This window comes from Littorina saxatilis, linkage group LG15 (assembly GCF_037325665.1).
Source record: "Littorina saxatilis isolate snail1 linkage group LG15, US_GU_Lsax_2.0, whole genome shotgun sequence".
Taxonomy (NCBI): Eukaryota; Metazoa; Mollusca; class Gastropoda; order Littorinimorpha; family Littorinidae; genus Littorina; species Littorina saxatilis.
The window spans coordinates 49392771-49407066 of record NC_090259.1 but is presented as its reverse complement, the minus strand read 5'-3'; the positions used below and the strand labels follow the sequence as shown (position 1 = coordinate 49407066).

Below are 14296 nucleotides of genomic sequence, written 5' to 3'. Positions count from 1 at the left end.
ATCCGGCTTTTCGTGAAAGTTGAGGCGGCACTGTCACGCCCTCATTTTTCAACCAAATTGGTTGAAATTTTGCTCAAGTACTCTTCGACGAAGCCCGAGGTTCGGTATTGCATTTCAGCTTGGTGGCTTAAAAATTAATTAATGACTTTGGTCATTAAAAATCTGAAAATTGTAAAAAAAATTAAAAATTTATAAAACGATCCAAATTTACGTTTATCTTATTCTCCATTGTTTGCTGATTCCAAAAACATATAAATATGTTATATTCGGATTAAAAACAAGCTCTGAAAATTAAATATAAAAAAATTATTATCAAAATTTTTTTTTCGAAATCAATTTAAAAACACTTTCATCTTATTCCTTGTCGGTTCCTGATTCCAAAAATATATAGATATGATATGTTTGGATTAAAAACACGCTCAGAAAGTTAAAACGAAGAGAGGTACAGAAAAGCGTGCTATCCTTCTCAGCGCAACGAATACCCCGCTCTTCTTGTCAATTCCACGTGCACTGCCTTTGCCACGGGCGGTGGAGTGACGATGCTACGAGTATACGGTCTTGCTGCGTTGCGTTGCGTTCAGTTTCATTCTGTGAGTTCGACAGCTACTTGACTAAATATTGTATTTTCGCCTTACGCGACTTGTTTGTTTTGTTGAGCATATGTTCAAAATGAAACACATAAAAACTATGTGTTTTTAGAATCAGAACATGAAAAGCCGTTTGCTTCAGTGACTGTTTGTTTTATCACGTGTCTTCACAACTTCATCTGTCCTCGTGTTTCTGCCTGCAACATTAACAACATGTGATGTTTGTGCTTCATTGTGTGGTTAATGTTTACAGGGTCAGGGTCAGGGTTAGGGTCAGGGTCTGTGGTTATTCTGGTTATTGCTCAAAACATTAAAACTTGATGAAGTTCTGAAGACACGGCTTTTCATGTTCTGATTCTAAAAACACATAGTCTTTATGTGTTTCATTTTGAACATATGCTCAAAATGAAAAAAATGTGTTGAATGGTAATTATACTTTGAATCTTTGACTTCAAAGCTCTGTTCCGCCGAGTCTGGAACATGCACATGACGCCATATTGAAAGGTGAGACTTATGGAGTCACCTTTTCACATTCTTTTCCAAGCATAATAAACCTAGCCTCCAAAGTTGTTTTTTTCTCTCCAAAATTATCTTGAGTCTCTATCTGTCTGTCTGTGTCTCTTCATCTGTCTATCTCTCCGTCTGTCTATCTCTCCGTCTGTCTATCTCTCCGTCTGTCTATCTCTCTGTTTGTCTATCTCTCTGTTTGTCTATCTCTCCGTCTGTCTATCTCTCCGTCTGTCTACCTCTCCGTCTGTCTATCTCTCCGTCTGTCTATCTCTCCGTCTGTCTACCTCTCCGTCTGTCTATCTCTCCGTCTGTCTATCTCTCCGTCTGTCTATCTCTCCGTCTGTGTCTCTCCGTCTGTCTATCTCTCCGTCTGTCTATCTCTCCGTCTGTCTATCTCTCCGTCTGTCTATCTCTCCGTCTGTGTCTCTCCGTCTGTCTATCTCTCCATCTGTCTATCTCTCCGTCTGTCTACCTCTCCGTCTGTCTATCTCTCCGTCTGTCTATCTCTCCGTCTGTCTATCTCTCTGTCTGTCTATCTCTCTGTTTGTCTATCTCTCTGTTTGTCTATCTCTCCGTCTGTCTATCTCTCCGTCTGTCTACCTCTCCGTCTGTCTATCTCTCCGTCTGTCTATCTCTCCGTCTGTCTATCTCTCCGTCTGTCTATCTCTCCGTCTGTGTCTCTCCGTCTGTCTATCTCTCCGTCTGTCTATCTCTCCGTCTGTCTATCTCTCCGTCTGTCTATCTCTCCGTCTGTCTATCTCTCCGTCTGTGTCTCTCCGTCTGTCTATCTCTTCATCTGTCTATCTCTCCGTCTGTCTACCTCTTCATCTGTCTATCTCTCCGTCTGTCTACCTCTCCGTCTGTCTACCTCTCCGTCTGTCTACCTCTCTGTCTGTCTACCTCTCCGTCTGTCTGTCTATCTCTCCGTCTGTCTATCTCTCCGTCTGTCTGTCTCTCCGTCTGTGTCTCTCCGTCTGTCTATCTCTCCATCTGTCTATCTCTCCGTCTGTCTACCTCTCCGTCTGTCTACCTCTCCGTCTGTCTATCTCTCCGTCTGTCTATCTCTCCGTCTGTCTACCTCTCCGTCTGTCTACCTCTCCGTCTGTCTACCTCTCTGTCTGTCTACCTCTCCGTCTGTCTACCTCTCCGTCTGTCTACCTCTCCGTCTGTCTACCTCTCCGTCTGTCTACCTCTCCGTCTGTCTATCTCTCCGTCTGTGTCTTTCTCGTTGAATAAGGAAAATTAGAGAGATCTTGACATATATTTGAGTGCATTTAATGGACTGAATGGTTAATACAGTGGTGCCTCTGTATTGCCGCAGCGTTCTTGTTAAGACTTCAATTTGTCAGAAATGGTGGAGATACTCAGACAGTCCGAGGGAGGCAGCACGTACTGTACTCACACACACTGACCTGGAACTTGTGGTGGGGGAAGTAGCGCATGCCGATGACGATGTGATCCTTGTTCCTCAGACACAGCTCCAGCCCCATCACCTGCCCCTTGCCCCTGAGAGAACAAATACAGAATCTATTTACAGAAAAATATCAACTTTACACTCCCCCTATGCTGAAGATGAAGGAGAAAAAGTTGTCACAACAAGCAGGACTTGCACATTCTTGTGGCAAGGAGGTATGGTAAGCGCCGAGGGAACATTGCCTTGCTGTTTACTCCTGCTACTTCAGCGCATGATCACCAGACCAGGGAATTAACCCCTGTTTTGCACTGGAGTCTTCTCAAACAAACTTGGTATATTTTCAGAAAAATGAGCGTTCGCCAAACTGCATTTGAACATCCATGATTCAAACATGCTTCTCACGCATCAGTCACACCGTTAATTAAGTTTACCAATACATTTAAAACAAAATTAATGCTTCTTTCAATGTTTACTGACAAAAACTGTAATCGTGTGTCAAAATATTGGATCGGCTTCGGGATGCGCTTGTGAAGAAAGGTAGTCTGGGAATTTCTCTTGTCGTATTTTATCTCCACTTTTTGTTCGTACTGATCATATTCTAGACAATCATGCGTACAAATGACGGTGAAATCGTATAGGTTCCCAGGTCTGGATCACCAACCTGGGGGTGTGTGTGTCTCAAAAGTGGAGTTCCACCGTACTCCCCAAGACGTGACACTCACCCTATCATCTGTAGACACTTGAGTTCCACCGTACTCCCCAAGACGCGACACTCACCCTATCATCTGCAGACACTTGAGTTCCACCGTACTCCCCAAGACATGACACTCACCTTATCATCTGCAGACACTTGAGTTCCACCGTACTCCCCAAGACGTGACACTCACCCTATCATCTGTAGACACTTGAGTTCCCCCGTACTCCCCAAGACATGACACTCACCCTATCATCTGTAGACACTTGAGTTCCACCGTACTCCCCAAGACGTGACACTCACCCTATCATCTGTAGACACTTGAGTTCCACCGTACTCCCCAAGACGTGACACTCACCCTATCATCTGTAGACACTTGAGTTCCACCGTACTCCCCAAGACGTGACACTCACCCTATCATCTGTAGACACTTGAGTTCCCCCGTACTCCCCAAGACGTGACACTCACACTATCATCTATAGACACTTGAGTTCCCCCGTACTCCCCAAGACGTGACACTCACCCTATCATCTGTAGACACTTGAGTTCCACCGTACTCCCCAAGACGTGACACTCACCCTATCATCTGTAGACACTTGAGTTCCCCCGTACTCCCCAAGACGTGACACTCACCCTATCATCTGTAGACACTTGAGTTCCCCCGTACTCCCCAAGACGTGACACTCACCCTATCATCTGTAGACACTTGAGTTCCACCGTACTCCCCAAGACGTGACACTCACCCTATCATCTGTAGACACTTGAGTTCCACCGTACTCCCCAAGACGTGACACTCACCCTATCATCTGTAGACACTTGAGTTCCCCCGTACTCCCCAAGACGTGACACTCACACTATCATCTGTAGACACTTGAGTTCCACCGTACTCCCCAAGACGTGACACTCACCCTATCATCTGTAGACACTTGAGTTCCCCCAGGATACGGTTGGGATGGGAGGTGGGGATGATGTGTTTCAGGGCAAACAGTTCCTTCACGTCGGGGTGATGCTTCAGACGTGCCAGGAACACAGAGCTGAACGTCCCTGCACACAATGACACACATGAATAAATCATGCATTGAATAATAAATAAATAAAAAATCATGCATTGAATAATAGATAAATAAAAAATCATGCATTAAATAATAAATAAATAAAAAATCATGCATTGAATAATAAAAAAATAAAAAATTATGCATTAAATAAATAAAAAAATAAAAAATCATGCATTAAATAAATAAATAAATGAAAAATCATGCATTAAATAAATAAATAAATCATGCATTAAATAAATAAATAAATAAAAAATCATGCATTAAATAAAAAAATAAATATGCATAAAATAAATAAATAAATAAAAAAAATCACACAATAATAAATAATAAAAAATCACGTATCAAATGGACCCAGAGGACATTCCATGTGCATGACAGGCGTTGTGGAGTCTCTATTGGAGCAATCAAGCACCTGTTCATTATTGTACAGCAAAACAAAAACTCAAATGTTAAACTTAAAATAACCCTTCGTGGCTTTGAGCTTGATGAGAACCATTACTGAAGAATGAAAGTACTCAACACGAGTGATGACCAGCAGTGAAGTGTGAAGTGTGAAGTGTGAAGTGTGAAGTGTGAAGTGTGAAGTGTAAGTGTGAAGTGTGAAGTGTGAACCCGTACGAAACGTTCTTATAAGAAATTGGACCCAATTTCATATAAGATTCTTATAAGAGTCTTGTATGACAATTTCATATATGTGGCTTATAGGTATTTTAAATGCAAATGAGGTAAATTCTTATAAGAAACTTATATGAATCATATATGAACCTATAACCTGAGCTCATATAGGTCTCTTATATGAATCTTATATTCTCTTATAAGAAAGCTATAGGTCTCTTATATGAAATGTTCATATATGAGACTTATAAGAATCTTATATGAAACCTACATCTCCCTTATAGGATTCTTATATGTCTCATATATGATATTTATATGTCTCATACTAGACAAACGACCTTGACCTACATTTGTGTTTACAAGGGAAATAACACCTGCTTAACCCAATTTAACTGTCTTGACTTTGAATTATAATGAATCCAACTGCAAAATACCTTTTGGTTCAGTATATATACATATCTTTACTGAAGTTGTGTTTATTTTGAGGGCAAAAACAAACAGATCTCTAAATCACTGGTCAGAAGAAGAGGAGTAAGACATGCATTGTCCTCTTCAAATCCAATACTTTGAAACTTGAAATTATGAACAAGAAACAACAAACAAGTTACAGCCACAAATAATTTTCTTGAATATGCACAGCTGTCACAGTTTCTTGTTGCTTGAACCAAAGTAGTGCTGGTAAACATGATTTGATCACCTGATGCAGAACCAGAACTGTAAAGTAAAACAAATAATGGAGGGAAATTCTGGATTTTGAATAAAAACACAAACCTGTCAGTGTCAAGCTGTTGGGTTGGTTGGGCTGCCAGCCACCCACAAACATCAGCATGACATAAACATTCTCTTCACATATTCATACATCAAGTCCAATTATTTCTGTAAGAACTTTGCATTTTAGTCCTGCTCTTTCACTGATTTTCTGCTAAACATCCTCACAGAGCTGCTGTCACAAAGATGGCCGTTCAGTCAGGGGGAGATAATGCTCAAGGCAAACCATCCACTTCCTGTTCATATATGAAACATATATGAAAGCCAGTATTGCCAGTAATTCAGCATTGTCCAATATTTTTTCTAAGTCCTGAATTCTCCTATGCAGAAACTAAGTGATGATTCATATAAGAGTCATATAAGATTCATATAAGAAACATATAAGAGAACTATAGGTTTCTGGAAGTGCAGGTTCTCATATATGATTCATATATGATTCTTATATGAATTGGGGTCTTTTTCATATAAGAGACTTATAAGAAACCTATTCCTACAACTGACATACATAGCTTTTTACTTGTCATATATGAAACTTATATGTTTCTTATAAGAAACTTATAGGTTTCTTATATGTCTCTTATATGTTCATATATGTTCATTTCGTACGGGAAGTGTGAAGTGTGAAGTGTTACCATTACTCTGTTCCACACTTCAACTGTTAGTACATTGTACCTGTATCAACTGTTAGTACATTGTACCTGTATCAACTGTTAGTACATTGTACCTGTATCAACTGTTAGTACATTGTACCTGTATCAACTGTTAGTACATTGTACCTGTATCAACTGTTAGTACATTGTACCTGTATCAACTGTTAGTACATTGTACCTGTATCAACTGTTAGTACATTGTACCTGTATCAACTGTTAGTACATTGTACCTGTATCAACTGTTAGTACGTTGTACCTGTATCAACTGTTAGTACGTTGTACCTGTATCAACTGTTAGTACGTTGTACCTGTATCAACTGTTAGTACGTTGTACCTGTATCAACTGTTAGTACATTGTACCTGTATCAACTGTTAGTACATTGTACCTGTATCAACTGTTAGTACATTGTACCTGTATCAACTGTTAGTACATTGTACCTGTATCAACTGTTAGTACATTGTACCTGTATCAACTGTTAGTACATTGTACCTGTATCAACTGTTAGTACATTGTACCTGTATCAACTGTTAGTACATTGTACCTGTATCAACTGTTAGTACATTGTACCTGTATCAACTGTTAGTACATTGTACCTGTATCAACTGTTAGTACACTGTACCTGTATCAACTGTTAGTACATTGTACCTGTATCAACTGTTAGTACATTGTGCCTGTATCAACTGTTAGTACATTGTGCCTGTATCAACTGTTAGTACATTGTGCCTGTATCAACTGTTAGTACATTGTGCCTGTATCAACTGTTAGTACATTGTACCTGTATCAACTGTTAGTACATTGTACCTGTATCAACTGTTAGTACATTGTACCTGTATCAACTGTTAGTACATTGTACCTGTATCAACTGTTAGTACATTGTACCTGTATCAACTGTTAGTACATTGTACCTGTATCAACTGTTAGTACATTGTACCTGTATCAACTGTTAGTACATTGTACCTGTATCAACTGTTAGTACATTGTACCTGTATCAACTGTTAGTACATTGTACCTGTATCAACTGTTAGTACATTGTACCTGTATCAACTGTTAGTACATTGTACCTGTATCAACTGTTAGTACATTGTACCTGTATCAACTGTTAGTACATTGTACCTGTATCAACTGTTAGTACATTGTACCTGTATCAACTGTTAGTACATTGTACCTGTATCAACTGTTAGTACATTGTACCTGTATCAACTGTTAGTACATTGTACCTGTATCAACTGTTAGTACATTGTACCTGTATCAACTGTTAGTACATTGTACCTGTATCAACTGTTAGTACATTGTACCTGTATCAACTGTTAGTACATTGTACCTGTATCAACTGTTAGTACATTGTACCTGTATCAACTGTTAGTACATTGTACCTGTATCAACTGTTAGTACATTGTACCTGTATCAACTGTTAGTACATTGTACCTGTATCAACTGTTAGTACATTGTACCTGTATCAACTGTTAGTACATTGTACCTGTATCAACTGTTAGTACATTGTGCCTGTATCAACTGTTAGTACATTGTGCCTGTATCAACTGTTAGTACATTGTGCCTGTATCAACTGTTAGTACATTGTGCCTGTATCAACTGTTAGTACATTGTGCCTGTATCAACTGTTAGTACATTGTACCTGTATCAACTGTTAGTACATTGTACCTGTATCAACTGTTAGTACATTGTACCTGTATCAACTGTTAGTACATTGTACCTGTATCAACTGTTAGTACATTGTACCTGTATCAACTGTTAGTACATTGTACCTGTATCAACTGTTAGTACATTGTACCTGTATCAACTGTTAGTACATTGTACCTGTATCAACTGTTAGTACATTGTACCTGTATCAACTGTTAGTACATTGTACCTGTATCAACTGTTAGTACATTGTACCTGTATCAACTGTTAGTACATTGTACCTGTATCAACTGTTAGTACATTGTACCTGTATCAACTGTTAGTACATTGTACCTGTATCAACTGTTAGTACATTGTACCTGTATCAACTGTTAGTACATTGTACCTGTATCAACTGTTAGTACATTGTACCTGTATCAACTGTTAGTACATTGTACCTGTATCAACTGTTAGTACATTGTACCTGTATCAACTGTTAGTACATTGTACCTGTATCAACTGTTAGTACATTGTACCTGTATCAACTGTTAGTACATTGTACCTGTATCAACTGTTAGTACATTGTACCTGTATCAACTGTTAGTACATTGTACCTGTATCAACTGTTAGTACATTGTACCTGTATCAACTGTTAGTACATTGTACCTGTATCAACTGTTAGTACATTGTACCTGTATCAACTGTTAGTACATTGTACCTGTATCAACTGTTAGTACATTGTACCTGTATCAACTGTTAGTACATTGTACCTGTATCAACTGTTAGTACATTGTACCTGTATCAACTGTTAGTACATTGTACCTGTATCAACTGTTAGTACATTGTACCTGTATCAACTGTTAGTACATTGTACCTGTATCAACTGTTAGTACATTGTACCTGTATCAACTGTTAGTACATTGTACCTGTATCAACTGTTAGTACATTGTACCTGTATCAACTGTTAGTACATTGTACCTGTATCAACTGTTAGTACATTGTACCTGTATCAACTGTTAGTACATTGTACCTGTATCAACTGTTAGTACATTGTACCTGTATCAACTGTTAGTACATTGTACCTGTATCAACTGTTAGTACATTGTACCTGTATCAACTGTTAGTACATTGTACCTGTATCAACTGTTAGTACATTGTACCTGTATCAACTGTTAGTACATTGTACCTGTATCAACTGTTAGTACATTGTACCTGTATCAACTGTTAGTACATTGTACCTGTATCAACTGTTAGTACATTGTACCTGTATCAACTGTTAGTACATTGTACCTGTATCAACTGTTAGTACATTGTACCTGTATCAACTGTTAGTACATTGTACCTGTATCAACTGTTAGTACATTGTACCTGTATCAACTGTTAGTACATTGTACCTGTATCAACTGTTAGTACATTGTACCTGTATCAACTGTTAGTACATTGTACCTGTATCAACTGTTAGTACATTGTACCTGTATCAACTGTTAGTACATTGTACCTGTATCAACTGTTAGTACATTGTACCTGTATCAACTGTTAGTACATTGTACCTGTATCAACTGTTAGTACATTGTACCTGTATCAACTGTTAGTACATTGTACCTGTATCAACTGTTAGTACATTGTACCTGTATCAACCATCACACACTTCAACTGTTAGTACATTGTACCTGTATCAACCATCAGACACCCACCTTCTCCAATCTTATCGATGATTGTGAAATGACTTGTGACCTCTGGGATGAAGTAGCAAAGGTCGTCTATCTCCTGCTGTACCTGAACCGGTACTGAAAACACATGGCCGACACGGCACATTTATTGATCAGTGTTCCATCCCCCCCCCCCCCCCCATCCCCCGGCAGCCATATACATTTATTATGGGATGCATGCTGGGTGATTCTATGTTTCTATAGCCCACCGACCTCTGCTGTGGATTACTATACAATTGTGCTTGCAAGTACACACAAAGGGGGATAAGGCACTAACATGTCTGCACAAAAGTTGACCTGGGAGATTGAAAAAAATCTCCACCCTTAACCCAACATGAGGCCTAGGAATAGGAGTGTTGCTGATGGCAAACTTACAAGTCGCGTGAAGCGAAATTAATACACTTAGTGAAGTTAGTCAATCTGTCAAATTCACAGAATAAAACTGAACGCACTGTGGCATTTCACAAGCGGCTGGCTCGCTGATTGCTTGAAGTGACCAGCCAGTTTAAAATGAGGTTGTGACAGTGCCGCCTCAACTTTCAGAAAAACTTCATATGATGTCATCAAATACATTTTTTTTTTTAAGAGAAAAACTGTGGGGATATCATTTGCACTTGCAGGACCTGTTATGTAAAGTTTCATGAAACAAGAAATTCCTCCGAGGTAGGAAAAACACCCCCGTCCTTACCATTCTCACTGCCACCAACTGAGAAGGTTATTTCCCTTTGACCATTAATATGTCCCTCTATAAGTCCTTGTAGAATCTTAATCCACCAATAACTCCCTAACCGTGTGTTTGACTGGTCCCAATTTTTGTAAGGACCGTCTCAGGAATGTATAGAACCTGTTCACCAAGTTTGGTGACGATCGATCCGTTCATTCTTGAGATCTATATGCGAACACAAACACACAAACAAACAAACACATCGACCGAATCCTATACACACCCCTATACCGGGGGTGTAAAAATCCAGTAGTTTTCTCTGAATCACTCTACACATACAGTGACACACATCACCACCCTCCTCTCCATTCACTGTCTATTTAAAAAAAATTGTAGTCAAAACTTGACTCCCTCCTTGTTAAGACCTGATTTTCTCAGATTTGTGGAGGACTTGACGGGTGTTCCACTGTATTACACTTTAGCATTTGTTCTGTACGAAATTCAATCTGGAAAAAAATTCATACAGTCTGTTTCCATGGCGATAATTTCCTTGTCAGTAGTCTGCTCGGCAACTCTCTTGTTGCCGCTCTCTTTCTGTCGCTCTGTCTTCATCTCACAGTCTGCCATTCACCTGGTTTTCTGAAAAGGGATTTACAAGAAAAGAACATCTACATTAACTGTGATTAAATCATGAGCCGTGTAACGTTGAAATGTATTTTCACGTCACCATTAAAAGACAGTTCAACTAACTTCAAAATCAAAGACAAGTATTTGCGTAAGCTCCGACAGTCTTGAAAGTAAAGATATGAAGAAGGTAATACGGTTGAGATACGGTAATCACCGTAATGTGTCAAACTGTCATACATGCTGTAGTGGTAATGTGTCAAACTATCATACATGCTGTAGTGGTAATGTGTCAAACTATCATACATGCTGTAGTGGTAATGTGGTCAAACTATCATACATGCTGTAGTGGTAATGTGTCAAACTGTCATACATGCTGTAGTGGTAATGTGTCAAACTATCATACATGCTGTAGTGGTAATGTGTCAAACTGTCATACATGCTGTAGTGGTAATGTGTCAAACTATCATACATGCTGTAGTGGTAATGTGTCAAACTATCATACATGCTGTAGTGGTAATGTGTCAAACTGTCATACATGCTGTAGTGGAAATGTGTCAAACTATCATACATGCTGTAGTGGTAATGTGTCAAACTATCATACATGCTGTAGTGGTAATGTGTCAAACTATCATACATGCTGTAGTGGTAATGTGGTCAAACTATCATACATGCTGTAGTGGTAATGTGTCAAACTATCATACATGCTGTAGTGGTAATGTGGTCAAACTGTCATACATGCTGTAGTGGTAATGTGGTCAAACTATCATACATGCTGTAGTGGTAATGTGTCAAACTGTCATACATGCTGTAGTGGTAATGTGTCAAACTATCATACATGCTGTAGTGGTAATGTGTCAAACTATCATACATGCTGTAGTGGTAATGTGTCAAACTGTCATACATGCTGTAGTGGTAATGTGGTCAAACTGTCATACATGCTGTAGTGGTAATGTGTCAAACTATCATACATGCTGTAGTGTGGTCAAACTATCATACATGCTGTAGTGGTAATGTGGTCAAACTATCATACATGCTGTAGTGGTAATGTGGTCAAACTATCATACATGCTGTAGTGGTAATGTGGTCAAACTATCATACATGCTGTAGTGGTAATGTGGTCAAACTATCATACATGCTGTAGTGGTAATGTGGTCAAACTATCATACATGCTGTAGTGGTAATGTGGTCAAACTATCATACATGCTGCAGTGGTAATGTGTCAAACTATCATACATGCTGTAGTGGTAATGTGTCAAACTATCATACATGCTGTAGTGGTAATGTGTCAAACTGTCATACATGCTGTAGTGGTAATGTGTCAAACTGTCATACATGCTGTAGTGGTAATGTGTCAAACTGTCATACATGCTGTAGTGGTAATGTGTCAAACTGTCATACATGCTGTAGTGGTAATGTGGTCAAACTATCATACATGCTGTAGTGGTAATGTGTCAAACTGTCATACATGCTGTAGTGGTAATGTGTCAAACTATCATACATGCTGTAGTGGTAATGTGTCAAACTATCATACATGCTGTAGTGGTAATGTGGTCAAACTATCATACATGCTGTAGTGGTAATGTGGTCAAACTATCATACATGCTGTAGTGGTAATGTGGTCAAACTATCATACATGCTGTAGTGGTAATGTGGTCAAACTATCATACATGCTGTAGTGGTAATGTGTCAAACTATCATACATGCTGTAGTGGTAATGTGTCAAACTATCATACATGCTGTAGTGGTAATGTGTCAAACTATCATACATGCTGTAGTGGTAATGTGGTCAAACTATCATACATGCTGTAGTGGTAATGTGGTCAAACTATCATACATGCTGTAGTGGTAATGTGGTCAAACTATCATACATGCTGTAGTGGTAATGTGGTCAAACTATCATACATGCTGTAGTGGTAATGTGGTCAAACTATCATACATGCTGTAGTGGTAATGTGGTCAAACTATCATACATGCTGTAGTGGTAATGTGGTCAAACTATCATACATGCTGTAGTGGTAATGTGGTCAAACTATCATACATGCTGTAGTGGTAATGTGGTCAAACTATCATACATGCTGTAGTGGTAATGTGGTCAAACTATCATACATGCTGTAGTGGTAATGTGGTCAAACTATCATACATGCTGTAGTGGTAATGTGGTCAAACTATCATACATGCTGTAGTGGTAATGTGGTCAAACTATCATACATGCTGTAGTGGTAATGTGGTCAAACTATCATACATGCTGTAGTGGTAATGTGGTCAAACTATCATACATGCTGTAGTGGTAATGTGGTCAAACTATCATACATGCTGTAGTGGTAATGTGGTCAAACTATCATACATGCTGTAGTGGTAATGTGGTCAAACTATCATACATGCTGTAGTGGTAATGTGGTCAAACTATCATACATGCTGTAGTGGTAATGTGGTCAAACTATCATACATGCTGTAGTGGTAATGTGGTCAAACTATCATACATGCTGTAGTGGTAATGTGGTCAAACTATCATACATGCTGTAGTGGTAATGTGGTCAAACTATCATACATGCTGTAGTGGTAATGTGGTCAAACTATCATACATGCTGTAGTGGTAATGTGGTCAAACTATCATACATGCTGTAGTGGTAATGTGGTCAAACTATCATACATGCTGTAGTGGTAATGTGGTCAAACTATCATACATGCTGTAGTGGTAATGTGGTCAAACTATCATACATGCTGTAGTGGTAATGTGGTCAAACTATCATACATGCTGTAGTGGTAATGTGGTCAAACTATCATACATGCTGTAGTGGTAATGTGGTCAAACTATCATACATGCTGTAGTGGTAATGTGGTCAAACTATCATACATGCTGTAGTGGTAATGTGTCAAACTATCATACATGCTGTAGTGGTAATGTGGTCAAACTATCATACATGCTGTAGTGGTAATGTGGTCAAACTATCATACATGCTGTAGTGGTAATGTGGTCAAACTATCATACATGCTGTAGTGGTAATGTGGTCAAACTATCATACATGCTGTAGTGGTAATGTGGTCAAACTATCATACATGCTGTAGTGGTAATGTGGTCAAACTATCATACATGCTGTAGTGGTAATGTGGTCAAACTATCATACATGCTGTAGTGGTAATGTGGTCAAACTATCATACATGCTGTAGTGGTAATGTGGTCAAACTATCATACATGCTGTAGTGGTAATGTGGTCAAACTATCATACATGCTGTAGTGGTAATGTGGTCAAACTATCATACATGCTGTAGTGGTAATGTGGTCAAACTATCATACATGCTGTAGTGGTAATGTGGTCAAACTATCATACATGCTGTAGTGGTAATGTGGTCAAACTATCATACATGCTGTAGTGGTAATGTGGTC

The 14296-nt window shown here is 38.9% G+C and overlaps 1 protein-coding gene across 2 annotated transcripts in view; it reads right to left on the bottom strand.

Annotated features, from left to right (window-relative positions):
* LOC138949540 (cell division cycle 7-related protein kinase-like) overlaps positions 1 to 14296 on the bottom strand; it is a 35463-nt gene that overhangs the window by 15438 nt on the left and 5729 nt on the right. For both annotated transcript variants that reach the window (XM_070321392.1, XM_070321393.1), the window contains exons 2-5: positions 10809 to 10923; positions 9606 to 9698; positions 4114 to 4249; positions 2510 to 2603 (exon numbers count right to left, since the gene is read on the bottom strand). In XM_070321392.1, coding sequence (XP_070177493.1) covers positions 2510 to 2603; positions 4114 to 4249; positions 9606 to 9698; positions 10809 to 10911 — 426 coding nt within the window. In that variant the 5' untranslated portion in view covers positions 10912 to 10923. The remainder of the gene's footprint in view (positions 1 to 2509; positions 2604 to 4113; positions 4250 to 9605; positions 9699 to 10808; positions 10924 to 14296) is intronic.